Source organism: Cibotium barometz, chromosome 15, assembly GCF_041138505.1.
Source record: "Cibotium barometz isolate CiBa-2024 chromosome 15, ASM4113850v1, whole genome shotgun sequence".
Classification (NCBI taxonomy): Eukaryota; Viridiplantae; Streptophyta; class Polypodiopsida; order Cyatheales; family Cibotiaceae; genus Cibotium; species Cibotium barometz.
In genome coordinates, this window is record NC_141060.1 from 49371186 (window position 1) to 49395623 (window position 24438).

Here is a 24438-nt window from a genome sequence, read left to right on the forward strand (position 1 = left end):
GGTTGTGTATCAGTGCAGCTGACTGTAAATGAGGTTACTCAACTCGTGGAGAAAGCCAGGATAGATCAACAGTTGGGCATTGATCCTGTGAAATTTAAGCTTGCGAGAGAAGAGGGTATGAAAGCTGCCCAGAAAAAGCTCATGAGGAGTAATTCTGACAGGTTTGTGGCTTCCATGCCGGCCCCCCCTGATGGGCAGGGATGGTTGTATATTGCTATGCTTGATTGTAACTTTCAGCACTTCTTTTCTGTAGTATGAGCAAGAAGTTTTTGTTCAACCCTGATGATCTAGGCTGTCATGTTCAGCGTGCTGGAACTGCAGTGTCCTGTTGAGTTGCGGGAGAATTACAAGCCTTATTGGTGTCATGCTCGGGACTGGATTCTTTCCAACTACAGTACTCTTCTTGTTGTTGTTCCATTAGTATGTTACTTTTTGCCTTTCTAAATGCCTTGTTATGTTAGCTTTAGGAGAATGAAGGTAACCATCTACTCGCCTGCAATTCATGACTTGTCCTCCAATTGCAGGTGTTCTTAATGGTAAAAATTCTTGGTCGAGCATATCGTAAACAAAAAGTTTTTAAGCGGGCCGAACAGCTGTATTTACAGGCAAGTAGCATGCAGCATTCGCTCTCCTCTCTCTCTGTGGAAATACATTAGGTTGTTTATGTTTCTTACAGTTGGCTTGTAAAAGGCAGGCTCTTACGAGCATTTTTTATACAGTGATTTAGGCTCAAGTCTTGACACCTTTTCCTTGCATTGTAGGCTATCGAAAGCTCTATGCGTTTCCTTCAAATGAAGCTTATTTTGCCAACTTATTGCAGGTTTGTGAAGCATTGGAAGAAAAAGCACAGCACAAGTCATCAGGAAAAGAAACATGGGTTGTCGCATCACATCTTCGAGATCATCTGCTTACTCCACGTGAACGACAAAATAATGCTGCTTGGTTGCTGGTAGGGCTCTTCGATGTATTGCTTTATTCTCTCCCTTTGCTTTTCAGCCAGTCTCTAATAAAAATTTTACTTTTTACAAATGGGAAAACTGAAGGGGTGGGGAAAGCTTGGCAGGCTAGGTATAATTGGGGCAAAATGATAAAGATGATAAAAACAGACCAGGCCTTTTATTGCATTCAAGACAAATAACATAAATCTAGCTATCTAGTGTCACATCTCTGCTTTGTACAGCACAGCCCAGACAGTTGCGTTGACCGTCTGTACAGCCATGGGGAAATTCACACTATAAAATGTAATGTTACAAATGCACCACAATACACTTAAGATGTTTTTTTCATGCACAAGAGTGAAGTGGAATCAGCCTACAGAGAAACGTAGAAGGTACGACTGTTTATTCCTGAATCCCAGAGTGTAAACCACTCACTGCATGCCTAGTCAAAGAAAAGGGTGCCCATGGTCAGGGAAGTCAGCTGGATTGATTGTCTGAACCAAAAATGCCATGAAGTGTCCTTTGCCACAGATTGGTGGGGGTTTGATGTGTCTGGTAAGCCCATGGTACTCTCATCACATGGATAATGTGAATCAAGGCAACATTGGTAAGTTCTGTTGCAGCGGTCTCTCCTGGGTAAATCCTTAGATCCAGCTCTGAAGAAGGCCCGTGGGGGTGGGGTGTGTGTTTGGTAACTGGTTTAGGGTGGGGAGTGGCAAATTGGCTCATGCCAGTTACTAGGGATCATGAGGTGTACCTTGTTAGGAAAGCAGTTTCTATGGTGGGTTCTATGTGTGATTGGAGAGAGGATTGCGAGCAACACATTGACAGCATATTCTCTAAGGACTAGCTTTAGATGATCCCTTGAAATACCTCATAGCAGAAGAGATTCAGGAGGGTTTATGTCAAAACTAAATAAAAAAGTCCAATAGGATGTAAGGGTTGCATTGAGGCCCTTTGCAGCCTCAATCCCTCCTTTTTTCCCCTAAACCACTTCTGAATACATAAAAGGAAGATCTTGATGCAGTAGGTGCTAGTTTGAGGAGGAATTTCAGTAGAAGCCACCTTTTTTTTGGGGGAAAAAGATCCTTCTATTAGTTATGAAAGACAGCCACAAAAGGCTAGATACAACCACGAAGGGCTAGATACAAACTCGCCTCATATACGGGCGGGAATCAAATGATCATAAGGGGAAGAGACACTTCTCCTCCGGCTGGCCGCTCTGTGAGGAGAAGGCTATCTCATACGGGGGGTGGGGGGGACAACCACACAGGTGGTCTGTAATGCCAAGTGGGGTCGCCACCTCTATCTGTGAGAAAAGGGCTCGGCGTCCAGAGCCTCAAGAAAGCTTCCCGCCGCTTCCGCATGCGGTCAGAACCTCCCTGTAACTTCCCCCACTGACCGCAGAGGGTGTGAATGATGTTGAGCCAAATGCTCCTGATGGACTCAGCAGGCGCAGTGTGGGTACCCTCGATGGCCTCTCTGCATCCAGCTCGCCAAATGTGCCACGCTGTGATGCTACTGCAAATCTCCCATCTCTGGCATGAGCCTGGTCGCCAGTGGTCTGTAGGTGGGGTTGTGACTGGTACTGCCGAAATACGATGGTGAGAGACCTCAAGGGCTAGACCTCCCCCATCCTCCTCATAAGCCTTGACCACCTTAGCTTCTGTGGCCCAAGTGTCAGTGCCCAATGTAATGATCCGGGTCAAGGCCCTATCCATAGTGAAGATGCAGAGAATCCGTTGCCAAATCTGCTGAGCGTTTGGGCAATCCCAAAGACTGCCGTTGAGACTCTTGAGGGTGGCTGCACCGTGGGCAAGCTATTGGTTGACCTCCAACTGCCAGCCAAGTGCCGACCGCCAAGCTCCTGTGTGCCATCAGCCAAAGAAAGAGGGTGATCTTTCTAGGCCGAAAACTATCCCAAAGCCTCTTAGAAATCTTAAAGGAAACGCTATGAGAGGCAATGTGGTTGCCAATGTGCTGCTACTGTCGGGGTGCCATCAATCTTCGGCATTTGGATCTTGCGTCCTAGTCGCGCCGTATATGCAAAGAAGGGGGCATCTAGAGTCTCCTCCCGATCAGCGGGGTCATGCCAAGTCCACTCTCTCGGGTCCCACTGTAGGCGTGTGAGAGGTTGGCACCATAGTCACAGGAAACAGCCATTTCAGTCCCTAGAAGCACGTTTCTCCGTTTCAGGACCCCATCCGTTTCCATGGCCATTTCTCATTTACCAAGGGATATTGTCACAGGAAACGACCGTTTCCACCCCTAAAAACTCATTTTCCCATTTTTGTTCCCGTTTCTCGTTTTTGGTGACTATGGTCGGCACTCCTATATCCATAGCCGCCAGAATCTCTCTGGTCACCTTGGCCGGTGGTGGGTCTATGTGCCACTCCCATGCCTGAAAACCAATCACCCTCACCCTATGCAAGGTGCAGCCATTGAAATCCTCGTAAGGGAAGCTCGGATCTCTCTAGTCTGCCATGGGATCCAATAGAAAAGTGAGTAGACCACTGCCCTCATCTGCACCGTGGACTGCCACGAGAATATCATGTATGGTAAACAAACCTAGCCACAATGGGGGAGTCGGGTTTTGGATAGGAGTCAGCCACTCTCGAGGGATAGCTTAGTTGATGTCGATGCTGAGCCTCTCTACCCCGGACCCTTGCTAGGCCTCTCCTGCACCTCCGGAGGTAACTGCTTGTGTGTGATCCAATCTCCAAGGGACGTGGCTGGTCCTATGCTCAAGGCGCCCCATGATACATGAGGTCGGGCCCCCAACATGTGGCCATTGGGTAAACGGATCGAGGGGTTCTAGACCAAAGGCTGCCGAAGCCGCTCCTCTGAGGTTGCCGGAGCTATTTGCCTAAGGGCCGGCCTGAGGTGATCCCAAGCTCGAAGTAAGCTGGCTGCAAATCTATTCTCAAAAGCTGGACTAAAATCGTTGGCCCGCATCTTTGATACAATCCATCTAGTACTCTGTGGCCAAGGGCCCCCTAGACTCAGGGTGGGGGCTGAAATCCGGGCCAAGATGAAGTCCTTGGAGGGCTCATGTTACGACCCTGTGTTTTTCTCTGGACAAGATGCAGATGTGCACGGGGACATGGTGGACAGTGTGAATGGCATCAGGTGGGAGTGAAGATGGAAGCCCATGTGTGGATAACCCCATGTGTGAAAGGGGGCAAAGAGATTTTAGCTTAAAAGGTTTAAAAACCTTTAAAATCATTTAAAAAGCCCTTCATTAAAGAAAGACGTGGCCCTTATGCTATTTTGGGGCCACGTGTGCTTTTTTGGAAAAAGGAGGGCTAGCAGGCAAAAGAGGCGCCTATCCCTAGATGGGGCGCATGTGCTTTTTGGGGTGGGTGCGTAGAACTGGACTGCATGCTGGCTGCGCACAGGGGATTGCTTGCAGGTCTGTGCGGACAGCTGTACGGACAGGACAGAAAACAGGCGCATACAGGCTGTTGTGCGTGGAGAGTTTTCTGAAAAAGAGGCGCATACAAGCAGGGGCTGCAGGGCTGCATTTCTTGCAGGCGGCTGCAGGACTGCAGGCGCTCATCTGATGGAACTTTCAGCTTCTCTTTGCTTTGGATTCAGGACTGTTTTGGGACAGTTTATGGGCTGTTTTTGTTTGGCTGCAAATTCAGCTATGTGCTTGGGTTTTGGGCTGCAAGTACAGGTCATTTGGTTATGTTTCTTGGCATGGGAGTGAAGCAAGCTCGCATGGCTGCGTGCTCATGGAGCAGATTGTTTTTCTCTTGCTAGAAAGGAACAGTGGGACCTACAGTTATGGGCATCTCTATGTTGCCAGATGTTTCATGAGGGAACAGGTAACTAGATGTATGGAAACAGGACAGAAGTTTCAAAGGGAAACAGGCCTAAGGGTTTCATGTGGAAACAGGTCGTAGGTTTTCTCGAAGAGACATGTTTTTGGGTTTCTCCAGGAGAAAGGTCACATGCAGGCAGAAGGTACAGGAGTGGACACATGTTTGGCACAGCCTTGCTACTGATTAGACAGGGGATAAGGAATCCATGACAGAGATGGATAGTACCCTTGGAAGGTAGAGAGGGTTTGTACAGGTGTGTCAACTGTATGGTATGCTATGCTGTGATGCGAGTTCTCTTTTGAGAGACAGTTTGGGAGTCTGTGTTGTGATGCAGAAGCACTGGATGTGTCAGGGTGTGATGCTGTTCATAGTGTGAGAGGCTATGGATGGTTGTGGCAGCCTTGATCATGGGAGAAAGCTTCTGTATGCAGACTCAATGTGAGAGAGTCTTTCGATGTGAACATTGGCTGGACTCGTTTGTGGATGCCGAGTGGACAAGAAGCCAGATGCAGGTTCTTTGTAGGCTTCAGGGGTTCTACTGTGACGGCTGAGTTCCCAGCCTTATATTGTAATCAAAGCTCTTATATTCAATTAAAGAAATACCGCAAGGGGCGCCACTACGATTCGGGGCCAATCGGTGTCCGTGTACTGTTTGCAGGAGCACTCTAGCTCCCCCTATTTGTTTTCCTTTTCTAGGTCTTCAATGGCGTTGAAGTGTTTTATGTGCAAATGTTTGTTTCACCGCCCTTTGCGTTGTGAAGGCCTGTTTACAAGGTTCCGTTTGCCGGGACACATCGTCGACTTTCTCAAGGAGGCGAGTCCGTGGTTGCTTTGGTCGGGACAATCGCCAACTTTCCTAAGGGGGTGAGCTCGTGGTTGTCTCATGAGAGTCACATCAAAAGCTTCAACATGAGGAAAGTGAAAAGGAAGTGCAGGACACAGTACAGGATTTTGTGTCTTTGCCTATATGAGGTGAAGAGCAAGAGCTGAAGATGAAGCTCAGGAGAAAAGACATCAAGGACAAGAAGTAGTCGGCCAAGAACAAGAAGCAGTTGAAGTGTTATGGTAGTGTCAAAAGGCAGCCATTTATATGGTCAAAAGCCTAGTCTTTGGGTGGCCGTGGGCCAGCCCATGGGCACCCTCGGTGTGGACCAAAAAGGGGAAAAGGTGGACCAATTATTGGGCTGATGGAGGGTGCCTATGTAAAGAGACTTTAAGGGCACGTCTTTTGAGAGCAATCTTAGGGCCAACCCTAGCTCTTGATGCCTATATAAGAGCAGCCAGCCAAAGGCATAAATCATCTTGTAACGTGTGAGCTCGAGGGTCAACCCAAGCATGAAGAAGCAATTGACCCTTGAATAGCTTCCATAAGGGGAGCATAGTGATCAACCATATCTTCATCATCTAAGCGACCACCTCTAGCGGCCTACAGCAGCAAGAGAACGTTGCATACAGGCCGGCCAAAGAGCTGCAGCAACAGGGTGAATACTGAGAGAAAACACACCCCTAAAGGTGTCCCAAATCAACCTCAAAACAGCGGTTCCATTCAGCCCAAAACAGTCCCCAAGGTGTCTCTGTTCACTGTTTATTAGTCAGTAAGTCAATCTTGCACTCTTCATTTACATCTTGCAATACATAAGCAAATACACCTGCAACAGGTGGGGGTCCTTAAGAGGGTGGTTGGGACCCAATCGGGTGTGTTGTGTGCTACCTCTATCTCTGTACCTCTCCTTTATCATTTCTGCAAATTACAGCAGGTACTTTAAGCAATCTCTTCTCTATTCCATTCAAAGAATATTTCTGCACAAGTCGCATATATCACATGATTCAAACTGATTAAGCCAGCCGTTTACCTCCACTGGCGTGGCCTCCTCTGAGAATGTGTGGAAAGGAAGGAACTCTGCTCAGGGTAACTTTGGAGGATTTATCTATGACATACATAGAAGTGGTCTGTCACTGAGGCCTTTGGTGGCAAGCTCCTGATTTTTTTCATCTTCCTGTTATCTCTTCTGGTCTTCTTTTCTTTCTCACTGAAAGGCCTGGCCAGCCAAGCGAGCATATGGAGTGGCCATTGGGCTCCTTCTGATGAGTGGCTTCTCTTTCCACCTAGAATCCTTATCCGGAGAGAGCAAGAGTGCGGCGAGGTGTATTAATAGCTGGTTGAGCAAGTAGTTAGTCTTTTTTGATCTGTATAAGCACACTGATGGGCATTGCATCAGTCAGATATAGATCATGCTACAGAATAAGGCGTTTGCATCTTTCTGCCTGAAGCTGACCACATGGGCTGATTTTGAGGTTATATTCAAATCAACCTTTGTTTCCATCAACAAGATCACAACATTAACGAGTGTCACCTTCAAGATGGGGAACAAGAATTTTGAGACTTACAGACAATAATTTAATTACATCACTAATAGATGCCGAAGATTCTCAGGCTGTGATAGAAATCATCCTAAATCCTTTTGGGTTGAGACAGCTAATATTGGTGTTTACATTCTTAAGTGGAGTGCAACAAAATCCGTAAAAGGGATGACTTCACTACAGACCTACTCAGGTAAGAAACTTGCAGCTGCACACTAGAAAATATGGGTGTGATGCTCACAGGAGCAAGTTACATCCCTAAGCATAGTGAGCTGAGATGTGGTATTCGTTGTTCGAGGAACAACCACGCTGGATGGAGAACGATCTTCCATCATGTAGCAAGCAAATCACCAAAGTATCACAACCTTCACCAGCAACATGAGCTTCCTCGCATCCTCATGGAAGGCAGCCCGCCTCTGTACGATGGCTTTTGTAGGGAGATAGGGTGCTTCACCAAGTGAATCCAATTACGTGCAAAAAATCACTCACAAATAATTCTTTGAATATTCTATTGAAGTTTGGCATTATGGAGTAGCTTCCAATCAATCAATGCTTGGTTTGACTTCCAAAATCAAATTGAAAGAGAAATTGAGGTTAACATGATCTGGAGCATTCTGGAGCGATTCCACACCTAAGCTGTCGAGCAATGTTTTACTAAGATGAACGAGTGAGGAGAAGCTGAACATGGAAGAGGCCACTGCTGAGAATTGTATGTGAGGGGTTTGAGATGGAAATTTTTGTAAGAGAAACCATACCTAATACCCTCAAAGTTGTGACAGTATTAGCCCTAGATAGGCAAAGGTTGACAAACCCTACTCTTGGGCTCTATCTTGAAGACTGATCCTATTGCATGCTCTCTGGTCTTGGCACCACATAGGTTTGAAGAGATGCTTCCGTGTAATGGTTGACAAACCCTACTCTTGGGCTCTATCTTGAAGACTGATCCTATTGCATGCTCTCTGGTCTTGGCACCACATAGGTTTGAAGAGATGCTTCCGTGTAATGGTGCAAGGTGGTACTTCGGTGTTCTAAACATTGTAGACGAATGTAATTGTGTTTCTTGGTAACACTCAAAAGTGCAAAGAGTGGCACAAAGCATGTGAACTTTTCCTTGATGATTGAGAGTGACGAAGGTTCAATATACTCGGATGTGAATTGTAGGGAGGAGAAACAGAATTAGAGTTGAGTGGATTACAAAGCCAGGTGTTATTCAAATCAATGTTTGAACAAATATAAGACCCATTTTGTCATGAAGGGGTTTACAACTTCCACACACAAGACGAGCCTAATTAATGCTACGACCACTAGAATAAGATGTGGTCAAGGAGCTCAGTTTTGAGTGGATAGAGGGTTGAATTCACCATGACTGCATGCTAGTCAGGCTCATCACTGAATAACATGCTAGTCAGGCTCATCACTGAATAACATCTGGTACGAATTTGCAACCTTGCTACCTGGCTTTAAAGGTCATTGCATAATGATATAGACCGATCTGATGAGAAGTGATGGTATTATCAATAACATTATTCACTTCTACCTCTTCAGGAATGTGTCTTCTCTTTCTAGTTAAAGGAGCTTTACGATTGAGGAGTTTGTTGATGTTGGAATATTGCCAGGTGGAGCAGATGGTGTATAGGGACTCTCGCATTGATCAATATCCCAAATTAGTAAAAGGAGAATCTAAAGTTGTATGGGAGTGGCAAGGTAAGATTTCTTGTTTTCATCCAAACAGACTATGATATTCTTGAAAATGCTGTTGGTAAAATTGATATGAAGACATGATAAGACTACATGCTGCACCTGGACAATCTTGATTACATTTAATGAACATCCAGGTGATGATGCCATTGTATGTGTTTATACACACACACACACGTAGGCACATCATCAATGGTACACACGCGCACATATCATCAATGGTACCATCACGTGGACACATGCACGTGTGTTGAAGTGATGGTACCATTGATGATGTGTGTGTGTGTGTGTATGTATACAAGTATGTATGTATGCATATATAAATGCAAGTATGCTTGTGTGTGTGCACGCGCACGCGTGTTTTACTGTTTGTGAGAGAGAATGATGAGATCTGCTGCCGACGCCACCTTCGCCTCTGTGCAGCGCTGATGCCGCCCCTGTGCAGAGCCATCTTTGCTGACTGTGCAGCATCGTCTCTGTTTCTTTGCGCGTGCTTCTTGCGCCTTCGCACACGTGAGTCTACGTGTGTCTCTCTGCTGTGCGTGTACAGGAGTTTGCTGCTCGTGTTGGTGTTTTGACGTGTCTTGTTTCCCCTCTGTCGAGTCTTCCTGCACCCTGACGCCCTCACGCTTCTCTGCTTCCGACCAGCTCTTATTTGCTGTTTTTTCCTCTGCCCAGCTCCTGCGATTCGCTTTCTTCTCTATACAACCCTTTTTGTGTGTGTGTGTGTGTGTGTGTGTGTGTGTGTTATGTGTACAGTGAACAGTTTGTATCTCCTGTGCGTGGTTCAGCATGGCCTCTTCTCCAGACCAGTTGGCTTCAGACCAGAATGTGAATATCAAGGTTGTTAGAGGCGTCAAAGGCGTTTGGTATGAGGCGGGTATGGTACGCGCCTCGAAAGACTAGTATTTTTTCGAGACGTTAGAGGAGTATTAGAGGTGTCTTTTGTATACATACATACGTAATGAATCATGATATATATATATATATATATATATATCATATAGATAGTGATAGATAGATAGATTATGAGAGAGAGAGAGAAAGAAAGAAAGAAAGAAAGATTTTATTAACGTCTTCCAAAAGACCGAACTCGGCCTATGAGACAAATCGGAGTACATGTATGGGGTATCCTCTGTCATCCCAACAAAATGAAAAAGTACTGAATAAAAAAGCTGAATCTGGGTGTGCAGGGGATGGAGCTCTATTACTAGGAGAATGCAAAGCTATATGCATGGAGTATACAATCATGATATGCAACCTAGCTAGCTCCATCCTGTACCATACTGGGGGTATAAAATGGTATACATCAGTGAAGGGGGTGTCCACAGCTCCCTGAAGAACATGCCTGGGTGTGCTCTGAAGCGAGCCAGTCGCTCCGCACCCTCTCTGTGAAACTGAGCTCTGATCTCTGTCATCTCTCTCTGGTATAGGCGTGGTGTCCGAAAGCCAGGTGTCCTCTGTCTCCTGCGGGCTCTAAGTGTCTCTGCTCTCTGGAGAGTAATTCCCTGCCGTGTAGGGGCTGGGAGGGGTATGGATCTCTGAAAAAATGTAGTAATCTGTGTCTGTCGCCCCCCCTCTGGAGCTGTCTGAGCCTGTAATAATGTCTCTCTGTGGCGCTGTATGTCTAGAATGTATCTCCCCAGTATGCGCTGGTCTGCTGTCTCAAAGATCTGGCGTAGGGAATGTGGCTCTCTGAATAAAATGGGATATCTCTCTCTGATGGCTGTATATGCTCTGCATGTGCATACATAATGCTCCTCACTCTCCACCTCCTCTCTGCACAATCTGCATACCCTCTCCTCTCGGGGGATCCGTGCTGCTCTGCCAGTCTCAATCTCCAATCGGTGTGATGAAACTCTGAGCTGACCAATAGCCACTCGGGAGCCGTGTGGTAAAAAGCCCTCCATGTATCTAGGCCTCTCTATAAATCCATCATCAGTGATACTCATGAAGTGATCTCTGTAGTATAGCATCTTCGGTGGAAGAGGCTGTGTAGGCGATATCCATGTCTCTCATGTATAGAGCTGCCATAGATCTTGTCTCAATACTATGTTCCTCTCACTATGAGAGAGACGGATATGTGGTGCATCCCTGTCATATTGGAATGGTGGTAGATGATCCATGTCTAGGCCATGCTGTGAGAACCAATGTGTGACCTGTGCATACCATGATCCTCTGTCTCTTGCCTCAGCCAACTGTCTAGATGCCTGAAAAGCTCTGTATGATAATCTGTCCTGTGGCATCTCTCTGAATCTGTCTAGCAGGCATATAGTCTGAAATATGGCCTCTACCATCATAGGAGGTGCAGCAAACTCTGCTCGGATAATGTCATGAGGTACTGACGGTTTGCTGCGTATCATGCGTGCCATCATGAGGGCCTGTGGTCTCTCTATCTGTGTCCACCAATGGGTAGCAAGGCCTGGCGCCCATACTGCTGCTCCATACATCAATGCCGGTGTGACTAATGTGTCAAATAGCCACCCCTTCGTCCGGGGCTCCTGAAAATGCGCCTGGTGGCACTGTCTCTCTAGCATAGCCAATGCTGCATATCCCCGTGTCAATCTAGCTCTGGCTGCTGAACCCATGGTAAAGCGTGTGGCTGCTGCAGAGAAGGTAACCCCTAGGTACATGTATGATGTCACCACCTCCACCTGGCATCCGGCGAGAGTGAATGTCAGCTGACTCCTGCCCTGTCTCGATGTATGAAAGACCATAACCTTGGTTTTCCCAAGGTTCACAGTAAGACCCCTCTGTGTGCAGAAATCATGGAGTGCATGTAGATGCTGCTGTAGACCACCTGGGGACTCAGACACTAATACAATATCATCAGCATAGAGCATAATATGTACTGAGGTACCTGCTAAATCAACTCCATCTCCGCCTCCCCGTGTAATGAAGTCAGCCACCTCATCAATGTATAACCCAAATAGCGAGGGGGAAAGTGGGCATCCTTGCTTCACACCAATGGTGCTAGCAATAGTCTCGGACATACCTCCTGGACATCTGACTCGCCCAAAAACCTGCTCATATAATGCATAGATGCCCCATGTCATATCTGCTGGTATGCCAAGAGACTGCAGGCGCGCTGAAAGAGCCTCTCTCGTGGTACTGTGTCAAATGCCTTGCGGAAATCCACAAAGCAGCAATAGAGCTTTCTCTTCCTCACTCTGGCCTGATCAATCATACATCTCAAAGTGAATACATGGTCAGTGGTAGAGAAAGCTCTCCTGAAGCCTGCCTGCCCTGATGAGCGTAAACCTGCTCGCTCAGCATATAAGCTAAGCTCCTGCTCCAGCACTGCACCGTAGAGTTTGGCCAGCACGTGGCCAACCATAACCGTCCTGTAGTTGCTCGGATCGAGCATATCCCCTGTTTTGTGAATCGGCACAATGGTGTGCATCGTCCACTCCGCAGGCAAACCCTCTGCTAGTGCCCTGTTAAACAGGTGTGCAAGAAAAGGAGCTAAAGAATCTACTGCATATATGAGATGCTCACCGTGCAGGCCCATATGGTCGGCGGCCCGTCCATGCTGTAGGCGGCGGATAGCTTCCTGTACCATCGAGTGGGTAAAGAAGCTAGCTGTGGTAGGTCGAGGCTCCTGTGTGGCTGAGGTATAGGTGGCTGCTGTGGGGCATGGTATAGACCCTCTGCATATGTGTGCCATGTCTGTGGGTCTGCAATAGGTGTCGGGGTCCGGGGCTCTCTGAAGTGCCGCCATGAGACAGGGCTATCTCTACTCATGAAGAAATGAAAGATCTCTAGCTCCTGCATCTCTTCGAAGGCCCGCCTTTTGCGGCGAGTAAGTCTCCTCATCTCTCTCCTCGACTCCTGCTCTGTGATGGCTCCCAAAGCTCTCTGTATGCGGAGTCGTGAGTATAGGGCTCTGCACTCGTCATCATACCATCTGTTCTGGGGCATAGTCCCAGGTCTCGCAGGCTCTCCTGAGTGTACACGATGTGGGAAGCTCTGTAATGCAGCCGTGTGTAGGAGTGATGCGAGCTGGGCTGTAATGGTATCCATAGATGCCAGGGGATCCATGAGTAGGAGCCCATCCTCTACTCTGCCAGTGTATATGTCTGCCATGTCATGTGTGAAGTAGATGGTAGTGTGTGGCGTCGGTATGTGGGGGGCTGGTGATCCGGCTAGTGAAAATGCCAAGTATGTATGATCTGCCCCAATAGGACGAGGTGGAATGGAGAATGAGGTGACAAGCTGTGATGCCTCCAAAGACCCCATAATGTAGTCTACCACCGTGCCTCCGGTCCGTGTATGACCCCCATGTGGGAAGCATGTCAGCCCTCCTGATCCCGGCCACTGTAGCATCCCGTTATAAATAACGAGACGATGCCTGGCTCCCAACTCTAGTAAGTGGTCCCCATAATGTCCTCTATCTGGTCCAGTGTCCTCTGATGCCCGACTAGCCCCTATCTCCTCTGGATCCACAGGGTGGAGGATCTCCATGTCATCATAGTCATACACCTCACACTGTCTGCTCTGTGTGTGGGCATTGAAGTCGCCCGTAAGAAATACTTCCCCTAGTGTAGCATAATGCATAATCTCCTCTGACAGACAAGTGTATGGCGAGGCTCCTATCTCCTCCTCCTGTGGCATGTCCTCTGTAATGACATAGGAGGATCCTGATGGAGAAAAGTAACATAGAGCTATGTATATAACCCTGTCCTGTGAGAGCTGTAAGCTGATCCACATGTATCTGGCCTCTGGATCCTGTGCTACCACTCTCAGTCTCCCCTGTAGCTCCCGTCTGAATAGGACTGCTACTCCCCCCGACCCTCTCGAGGTACCCTGGCGTGTGGTCCTCCTGTATGCTGACTCCCACTGGAATCCCTCTACTTGAGGTAGCCCTCTCTCTGGGCTCTGATGTGTCTCTGTCAGAAGTATGATGTCTCTCCCCACCATAACATGCTCCAGTCGTCCAGGCTGCACCCATAGTGAACCATTACAGTTCCATAATGCTATGTGTATCTCTGTCAGTGGCCTGGTCTGTGTCCCATAGGCCCCAAACTGCTAATCCATGGGCCGGCCATCAATGATGACCCGACCATCTCGATAGAAGGCCTTCTTGCCTTCTCTCCTCGCGTGTAAGACTCGTGGCATGCAAGTTCTCCTATGCTCAAGCTGCATCCTCGTGAGATCATCATCCAAGAAAATAGGAGCTCCCTCTAAACCCCGTAGTATGACCCTCTTCCTCATGAAGGTGACCCTCTCCGTCTCTCCTGCAAACTGTAGGATGAGGGCTCGCTTGCGTGTTGAGTCTTTCCCGGCTCTCCATGCTTTGGTGAAGGGGAGAGGGTGCTCTTCCTTGTAGCCGAGCTTCATGCATAGAAGTTGTCCATCTTTCTCGGGAGTGGAGTCGGGTGTCTCGGCTATACCTGTGACTCGAATGTTGAGGCGGCGGGCATGCCTCATCTTCTCCTCCTCAATGGTGGTGTGAATGATTTGGTTTTCTTCCCTTTGAGTTTCCTCCCTCACTTCTTTACGGATGTTCTTCTTCACCACCTCGACCCATCCTGACTGCTTGGCGTCGAGCTTTCCCTCCATGTCCTTTGTGATCTCCTTGGAGATCTCTTCTTTGATGGCCGTGAGAGTGTTGTCATTGATCTCCCCTTCCTTCTTCTCAGCATTCTTGATGGCTACCATTTCCACTTTCAATGCACTCACCTCCTCCTTGAGTGCCGTGTTTTCTTGTTCGAGGTTCGTGACCCGTGCTTCGAGAGCTATGATGTGCTTGTGTAGTTTGTTTTCCACCTCATTGAGGTTGGAATCGGATGTCTTCTTGTTCTCCTTGATTAATGCCTTCATTGCCATCTCGAGGGCCTCGAGTTTCTCTTGGAGACTCGGGGCCATTCCTCCAAATCACTCTGCAGTCCTTCCCACAGGTAGGGAGGAGAGAGAGAGAGAGAGAGTTATGTTGCTGCCTTGGGGGCCTGAGCAAGGGTGGGTCGGTGGGTGGGTGCGTGGGGAAAGGGGCCACAGAGCCGAACTGGGCAGCGAACTGAGGCCTAACGCGAACTGTCGGGCATGGAGGCGAACTGAGCAGCGAACTGGCGAGGGGGCAGAGAGGCGAGCTGGGCAGCGAACTGGCGAGGGGGCCAGGCCTAACGCGAACTGGTGGGCAGAGAGGCGAACTGGGCAGCGAACTGAGGCCTAACGCGAACGGGGGCACAGAGGCGAACTGGGCAGCGAACCGAGAGAGAGAGAGAGAGAGAGAGAGAGAGAGAGAGAGAGACTCTGAGAGAGAGAGAGAGAGAGAGAGAGAGAGAGAGAGAGAGAGAGGTGCCAGTTCTCCACAGCAGCTACAGAAAGATGCGCAAACTTCAAAGCCAAAGCCTTGATACCGTGAGAGAGAGAAAGAGAGAGAGAGAGAGAGAGAGAGTCAACTTTCAAGACCTTAGATGGTAGAGTCTAGACTGTAGACGATATCACCATTTAATTTTACAAAAATTAAGAATGATTGAACACTCAAAAGACAATAGATTCATGATTCATACATCAAAAAGATTCATACATATTACATGCCATCATCATCATAAAGATTCACTTAGAGTCTCAGACTCTAGATTCTAAACTATCGGATCTACCACTAGCAGCCTCACTCGAGTCATTAGACTCATCACTACTAGGAGAAGGCTCCTCACTAGATTCTAAATGAAAATCCCCATCTAAGATGAGATTGCCATCATCATCATCATACTCGGGGCTCCGAGCATCATACTCGGGGCTCCGAGCATCTGCATCCTCAAGGGCTCCATCCTCACTAAGTGATGCATCCTCATCTGTAGCATAAGTAGAAGAGCTAGTAGAGCCCCATCGCCGATATACTTGGATGGGTGGTCGAGCTCCTCTCCGTCTAATCTGACAGCCTTGACTCGCTACACTAATGCCTCCTCTGCTCGTGGTGGTGGAATGAGAACCACTAGCAGGAAGGCGCTCAACGACCTCGAGTACGGGTGACGCGCATATCTATCTCCTCTAGCTCTCTATGGAGCTCAGCATAGAGGGCATCTTCCGGTGTCTCTTGCCTCGGTTTAATGCTCCTAAGGTTCTCTGCAGTGAGTTGGATGTCATCGGGATTTACCTACATTCAAGATGACAGAATAATAACTTGTAAGTTGTAACTTCCAGGTTACAAGAGAGTCGAGACTAAATAGAAAGCATTAAAATTACAAATTTTGATTATTAGAGAATCGAGATGCCTACTTGCTTCGGGATATGAAGCTCTTGAAGATTTCACACCATCTGCAAGTTAGCGCGGCAGTATACGAGGCGCTCTAATTGGGATGTGCTAAGCTTGTTCCTAATCTTCGTGTGCACGAGGGAGTATGCACTCCAATTCCTCTCGCATGCACCAGCAGAACAAACCTAAGAGCAAAAAACAAAAAATTTAAATTTTAATAATATGACTAAATAGAATAAAGAATTAGAAGAGGCAATGGCAAATGACCGTCACCTGGGCAAGGATCCTCATAGCAAAAGCTTGTAGAGATGGGGCGGAATAGCCATACGTCTCTCACCATGAGAGTGGCTTCACCATCACCTCTCTTCTTCTAGAAGTAGGACGAGTGTACGATTGCTTGGTCAAGTTGTTGTAGGCAATGAGCTCCTCGTCCATCTTGATTTGTGCTTCATCATCAAGCACACGACGCATGTAGATGTCTGCATTGGACCGGATCTCTTGATCCGAGAAGAGTTCCCTTGTTTTGTAGAGAGGATGGAGGAATGCGGCCATACCATGAATAGGCCTACGCATCCATTGCCACCTCCTCTCCACAATGGTCTTGATCTCATCAAGCCTATTAAAGCACATGCCACATTATACATAGGAAAAATTAAAATCAAGCTTACAAGTTACAAGTACTATGTACACAAGAGTACATGAATTAAAATAACTTGCTAACCTTCTTGCATCAAGTCTCATGCAAGCTTGGAGCTCCTCAGTCGCATTTCTCATAAAGTGTGTGAGAAGGTCCAAAGTGGATCCCTCCATGTCCGACATGCGAAGTACTCGGTACAATGGAGTCATTGCAACTACGACGGTCCGTGCATCATCCCAAAAGGAAGGATCCAAGCACTTGCATTGCACCGCATAAGCCTTGGAGCTTAGATGATCATCCCATTCTTCCCACTCTTGGGACACCACCGTGCGTTGAAGCTCGCTACGAACGGCAAGTAGTCTCTCCAAAACAATCCACATGTAGGCAAACCTTGTTTTGGAGGGCTTTACGAGCTCCAATCGCGAATGAACACGAAAGATGGCCAAGGGTTTCACCTTCTTAGTGAAGAAGGTCACAATGGTGGTTACTTGGGCAAAAACGTCGTTGACCCAAGCCAACTTGCCGATGTGACCACTCCCTACAGGAGGCCTACAGATCGGAAGACAATATACACATATTTAGAACACTTAATTTAACTATTATTAAACAATGGAAACAGCATCAGCAACACAAATACTGGAAATATTGAAAATACAAATGACACCAGCACTGGGGCCGGAAAGGGCCGGCCCCCCTCCCTCAATACTTTTTGTATTTCTTGGAGTATTTATGTTTGTACAAGTGTCACGGGCCTGACAGGCCAGATTTCTCCAGAAGGGAGTGAAAACAACCAAATAAAACTGGTTCAAGTCGATGAAGAGGTGTTGGTCGGAGTAGCCCCAAATCACAGGCTCATTCCCACCTTCACTGGGTGTACACTTGCCTTTCACTGGTCTTCCGGGACTGTGCACAAACGGGCACGCCCGTACTAATGCAGGCAACATTGTACACCGCGGAGGGAATGTTTCCCGGTTCTCCCAATTAAGCTTTGTACTTGGTTTTTCCTCATACCCTCTTGACCTTCACTGGCTCCTCTATAAATAAGGGCGCGGTCAAGGTAGTCATGGAAGAAACCTCTTTCCAATGATCCTCGAGAGTGTATGCAACTGGAGAAGAACTTACCTACATAAAGTTTGGAATAACAGCATTTAACTTGAATTATTATCTAAATTTGAGATAAAATATTGAAATAAATATTTGGCATGGATTTTAATTCAAATCTCAGTAGTGAAGACCATTTCCTTTGTATTGTACTCCAAAATGGAAGCTTCAACAAACAACCAGAAGGTACACAAGACAGGTACAGTAGGTACTTATGGGCAGCCTGCAGGTACAGCAGATACTATCAAGTACACGTGGGCAGCCAGCAGGTACTGATGGGCAGCCAGCAGGTACAGCAGGTGGTACTGTCAGGTTTACGTGGGCCGCCAGCAGGTACTGAAGATGGTACAGCAGGTACACACAAGTACATGTAGGCAGCCAGCAGTTTGCAGGTACAGCAGGGCAGTCGGCTCTGTTTGCAAATACAGCAGCTCCTTGGCAGGTACAACAGGGGCAGATAGGCGGGTACAACCTGGTACAACTGGGCAGCAGATAGGCAGTACAGCCTGGTACAGCTGGGCAGCAGATAGGCGGGTACAACCAGGCGTGGAGAAGGCATGAAGGCCAGGTACAGCCAGGCGTGGAGAGGCGGGTACAACAGCCGGTGAAGATAACAGGCAGACACACGCAAACAAGTCATGCAAAAACAAATTTATGCATACAGGCATAAATGCATGTATACAAATAATGGACGAAATCTCCCTTCCATGAAACTTGTACAAGAGGTTCCTGTCGGGCACAAAACTGGTGCGACAAATATAAATAAATATGTCCCGGTCTTTCTATTGAGTGACAGTCCCATAGGTAAGACACCATCCTGGCCATACACGGGTGGCGCCAACAGGCTCCCGTCCATACAACACGAGGCAAATCACACACGGGTGGCACGAAATTGGTTCCCATCCATGTGACGCAGCACTGGTCGCACACGGGTGGCATTGATCTGGCTCCCGTCCATGTGACACCATAAAACTGGCCCTTTCACATGGGACACTGGCCTGGCCCCATGTGAACATGGCACAAATCTGGCCGCTCTATGGAGTGACAGTCCCATAGAAGTGGCTCCAAAAATGGAGATGGACCAAATGGTGACATCCCCCCGGGCTTTTAAACAGTTGACCTCAACTGAAAAGTCTCAAGATATGCCTGTAGAAGTTGAGGGTAGTTAGTAAAATAATCCTCATCTACCCACTTTGCATCAATTGGTAGTTAGTAAAATAATCCTCATCTACCCACTTTGCATCAATTGGTAAATAATTTTTAAATTTCACAAGGTATCTCCTGGAAAGCTTCCCATGTGGTAACTTTCTGTCCTTGTGGAATACAATCTGCTCTGGTTGAAGGATCTCCTCAAGCTCATCAACTTCTGGCGGATCTTTTGTGATAGGCTCCTCTGGATCTGGCCCCACATACTTCCGCAAAAGGCTCACATGAAAAGCATTGTGAATCTTCCAATGGCTGGGTAAAGCAAGCCTGAAGGACACTTCATTGATCTTGTCAATCACTTGGAAGGGTACATAATATCACTTGGAAGGGTACATAATATCGAGTAGAAAGTTTTGGATATGATCCTTCTCGTCGTGGCCTCTTCCGAAGCCTAGCTTTCTCAAATTTCAGCAATACCCAATCACCTTCCTTGACTTGCATGTCTCTTCTATGCTTGTCAGCAGCCCTTTTATGCATGTCTCTTCTATGCTTGTCAGCAGCCCTTTTATGCTTATCTTGTGACTTTGCTATGGTTGTCTGCACGTGAGCAAAGGCTACATCCAAGTCACGCACATACTCATCAGCTGCAAAAATCTCATCCTTTGTACGAAGGATGGGTGGCAAGATCACTCTGCCATAAATAATCTCAAACGGGGTCTTTCCTGTGGAGGCATGAATTGTGTTGTTGTAGGCAAACTCTACAAGTGGAAGATACTTCTCCCATGCAGTCTTTTGATCTACCACATAACACTTCAACAAATCCAACACGACTAAATTTGCAGCTTCACTTTGGCCATCCGTTTGGGGATGATAAGCTGATGAAAACTCAAGTTTAGTACCCATGTTATCAAATAAAGCCCTCCAGAAGAGGCTCGTAGTCCTGGGATCTCTATCCCCAACAATGGACTTAGGCATACCATGATGCTTGAAGATGTTAGCAAAAAAAGCTTCACCATATGATCAACTTTAATGGTTTTTTTGATGGGCAAGAAGTGAGCTTGCTTGCTAAACCTGTCCACAATGGTCCAAATAGCATCATTCCCATGTTGGGATCTAGGCAAGTCCATAATAAAATCCATAGTAATACTTTCCCATGGCTGCGAGGGAATAGGCAATGGTTGAAGCAAACCTGGAGGCTTTTGCCTATTAAATTTCACCGTTTGGCAAGTAAGACATGCACGTACATATACCTCAATGTCTTTACGCATGCTTGGCCAAAAGAAATATCTCTCAATCATGCGTGTAATAGGCATGATACCTTGATAACCAGCATAAGGTGGAGCGTGACATTCCTCCATAACCTTTGGACACATATCCTTTACCACACATAAGCAGTTATCCTTCATGAGATAACCCTCTTTGATCGCATAAGAGGCATGTGAGTGACCAGCCATCAAATCAATCCATATATGGCAAAAATCAGCATCCAAATGATACAAATCTTGCATGGCAGATAAGTCCCCATGAGAGGCCACTGAAACTGCAGCCACATAAAGCCTACTGGATAATGCATGTGCCATCACATTTTTCTTTCCCGGAGTATGTACAATCTGAAAATGAAACATGGAAAGAAAGTTTGCCATTCTCATCTGCTTCTCCAAAAGCTTTGTTTGAGATAGAAAGTATCTCAAGCTTTGATGATCTGTTCTGACTACAAATTCAGCCCCAAGAAGATAATGTTTCCATATCTTTAATGCATGAATTACAGCCAAGAGCTCTTTCTCATAGATATCCATATGTAGCTCGGCATCATGCAATCGACGGCTCTCATATGTAACTGCATTACCTTCTTGATTTAGGACAGCCCCTATACAATCGCCACAAGCATCACATTCCACTATAAATGACCTTTGCAAGTCGGGAACAATCAATACGAGTCCACATATGATAGCATTCTTGAGTTGCAAGAAGGCATCCTGCTCCTTAGGGGTCCATTTAAAAGTGGCTTTCTTCTTTGTGAGATCATGTAGAGGCGTGGCAATTATAGCAAAATGCCTTATGAAGCGCCTGTAATATGAACATAACCCCAGAAAGCTACGTACCTGATGTACATTTTGCAACTCGGGCCAATTTCGAATGGGCTGTCCTGAATGCAGTTTTGTGGACATCCTGTGGCACCACTCGTATCTGGTGATAACCACTCTTCAAATCAATAGGACTGAAACAAGCTGAGCCATCAAGCTTATCCAAAATGTCATCAATACGCGGGATTGGAAATCTATTCTTGATGGTGAGCTTATTTAGAGCTCTATAATCCACACACATGCGGAATGACCCATGTTTCTTTTGAACAAGAAGCACGGGAGAGTAATAAGGTGAGGAACTTGGCTGAACCAAACCTTTCTCCAAAAGCTCATTAACCTGCTTCATGATCTCTTCTTCTTGTGTGGCACTCACACGATATGCGGGTTTGTTAGGTGGAGAACTACCTCGCACAAGATCTATGCGATGATCCTTGGGCCTTTGAGGAGGTAGTTCACCAGGCAATGCATCAGCAAAACAATCTTTGTATGCATAAAGAAAATTCAGACTATCCTGAGTCAAAACATCCACATTTTCATGACTTGGTTCAATGCTATCACGAACAAAAACCAAGTATGTAGAAAGACTCTTTTTCATTGCTTTATTAATCTAGATGTGAGATACACATGGTTAGTTAGTACGAAAGGTACGATACGGTACGGTACGATAAAATACGGTACTAATTGGTACCTTAAAATTTTTTGAGGTACGGTACGATATTAGTACGTTTTTTTTTAGTAGACAAGAAGTTACAAAATAGTAGAACCATGAACATAATGTCATCATGCCATTAGAGTACAAAATTGCTACAAAAGGATAGGCCAAAAACTCATGGCATGGGCGACCGCCAACATGCGTACATACATGATACTACATACTACAATACATCATCGATGGGCTAGAAGGAGATAGATGCCCAATGCCTAGAGAGCTATAACATATCAAAAGTCTACATCATCACCAACATCTGCATGATCATCAACATGATCACTACTAGAGTGTCCATCAAGAGAGTTCTCTGAAGAGGACTCTTCGAAGGTGGACGACACACTCTGGGGATCATTCTCGCTAAGTAGGTTGCCATCATCATCAAACAAGGGTTCTCTAGGCAGTGGGGTATCATCATGAAGGCGGGGATTGGAGCTCGAGGATCCCCGCCTCACATATGTGCGAAGGCCACCCTTTGCCGATGTCGAAGGCGGAGGCCTATGAACTCCAACTGCTCGGCCCCGTCCATGCTGACTCCTGGTGCTGCGAGTATCTGCTGCCACAAGCTCACTATAGAGCTCCATGAAGATTGCCTCCTCCTCCTCATCAGGTTGTTGATTGACACTTGCAAAGTTTTCACTCGTCAAGGTGAAAGTGTCAACATTCACCTACACATTAAGGCACAAAAGTTAGAGTCTGTACAGTGTACACAAAACTTAAAAGTTATGAGTCATGACAAGTTAGAGTCTAGACTTGTCACTTACTTGCTTGGGACTACCCATACTAAGAATGCCCTGCATGATGCGCAAGTTAGTGCGGCAGTAGACCAACCGCTCCAACTGTCGTGTGCTCAGTCGATTGCGTATCCTCGTGTGTATGAGAGAATAGGAACTCCAATTCCTCTCACATGCACCCGAAGAACAATCCTGGGCTAGGACCCTTAAGGCTATGGGTTGGAGATGCTCTAGTCCATACCCAAAATTGTCCCACCAAAAAAGGGGCTTCACAAGTGACTCCCTCCTCCAGCAAGTGGGAGACGAAAAGGAGGTTTGACCTCTCTGATCAACATAGCAGCCCAACTCCTCTAGAAAGGCATTGTGCTCATCAACTGGCACAGCTCGAAGCATATATGCATCCCGATCTTGTCGAAGCTCCCTATCGGTGCAAACTACTGGAGACTTGTAGGCTGGATGTACCAATGCTGCAAACCCGTGGATTGGTTTGTGCATCCACCTCCATCTCTTCTGTGCAATCTCCATGATTTGTGCTCGCTCCTCAGATGTAATGTCTGTGCAAGCCTACAACTCCACAAGGGCAGCTCTAAAGAAGTGGACAAGAAGGCCCATGGTGGACCCCTCGCAATCTGTCATCCGCAAGAGCCTATAGAATGGAGTCATAGCAATGACAATTGCTCGGACTCTAGTCCAAAATCTCTCCTCTAGGCAAAAGCGTTGCATGGCTTTGGCCTCTTCAGTGACGTGCTCATCCCAATCGTTCCACATGGTGGAAACAACTGTCTGGCGAAGGGCGGGCCTCACATCGTATAGACGCTCCAAAACCAACCACATGTAGGCAAAGCGGGTGGCCGATGGCTTCTTCAAGTCAAGCTTGCTATGCTCACGAAACATAGCAAGCACCTTCACCTTTAGCATGAAGAAGTTGACAATAGATGTAGCTTGTTGCACAATCCTCTTCACCCAGCCGAGCTTCGCCACATCCTCCATGAGTAAGTCAATATAATGACTCGCACATGGAGTCCACACAATGGTGGGGAATTCCTCCTCAAGCAAGCGGCCCATGCGTCGACAATTTGATGCATTGTCGGTGATGACTTGCACCACGTTTTGAGCCCCAACCTACATGGTAGATAAATCATATGAGTTGAGGGCTTTGCACAAATGACAAAATCAGACACACTTGAGTAAAATAATGCTTACCTCTATGATCGCTTGCCTAATATGGCGGTAGATGAAACTCCCGGTAGTCTTTCTCCCCCTTCTCCCGGTGTAAACCGCACGCAAGAAGTATGTGCCAAGCGGGCAAGACACAAGGATGTTGATAATGTCACGCTTCCTTTGATCACTCCATCCATCTGTGAGAATTCCATGCGGCTCGAATCGGGTCAAGGGCTCGATCAATTCTCTCCTTCTCTTCATCAATCTTCCTCGTGCGCATAGCCGTGTAAGAGACCCCCGTCCACCCCTCACATGGGCCCACATTTGCAATCGCCGTCACCATCTTCTTCCATTGCTCCTTTTGGAGTACATTGAAGGCAAGATTGCATTCAATAATGGTGCGAGCAATCTCTATCTCCGCAAGGCGTTGCCGCTCCTTAAGGAATGCAACCGAACCTCTCACACTACCCGTGACTTGGTGGAGAGAGGGTTGCACCCCTTCACGCTCCACCACCCTTTGCCTTTTGCCCGGTGCGGAGGCGGACCGTGCATCCGTGGAAGTGGCAGTGGAGGATACACCAATGAAAGAGCCGGTGGCCGCTTCATCATGTGCCGATGGTGGTGCCGGTGGTGGTGCCGGTGCGCGTGTTGATGATGCTCCTCTACTTGAATTTGAGCCGCCGCTCATCTTCCACGAAATGTCATCGGCAATGCTTTGCGGAATCTCCTTGCATGGGGCAACTTGTCCCCCAATCTTCGAAAGGTGTTGGAGAAGCCTTGTTGTTCCACTAGTGTATGACTTGCCGCAATATCGGCATGTCCAATGATGGGAGTTGGACTTCTTGGT

General features: G+C 47.1%; 1 protein-coding gene across 1 annotated transcript in view; it reads left to right on the forward strand.

The window, feature by feature from the left end:
• The window catches only part of LOC147631406 (Man1-Src1p-carboxy-terminal domain protein), a 64594-nt gene that overhangs the window by 33136 nt on the left and 7020 nt on the right, over positions 1–24438 (forward strand). The window contains exons 4-8 of the mRNA XM_086809087.1: positions 19–161; positions 306–420; positions 525–605; positions 821–949; positions 8743–8830. Of these exons, the coding sequence (XP_086665213.1) occupies positions 19–161; positions 306–420; positions 525–605; positions 821–949; positions 8743–8830 (556 nt within the window). The remainder of the gene's footprint in view (positions 1–18; positions 162–305; positions 421–524; positions 606–820; positions 950–8742; positions 8831–24438) is intronic.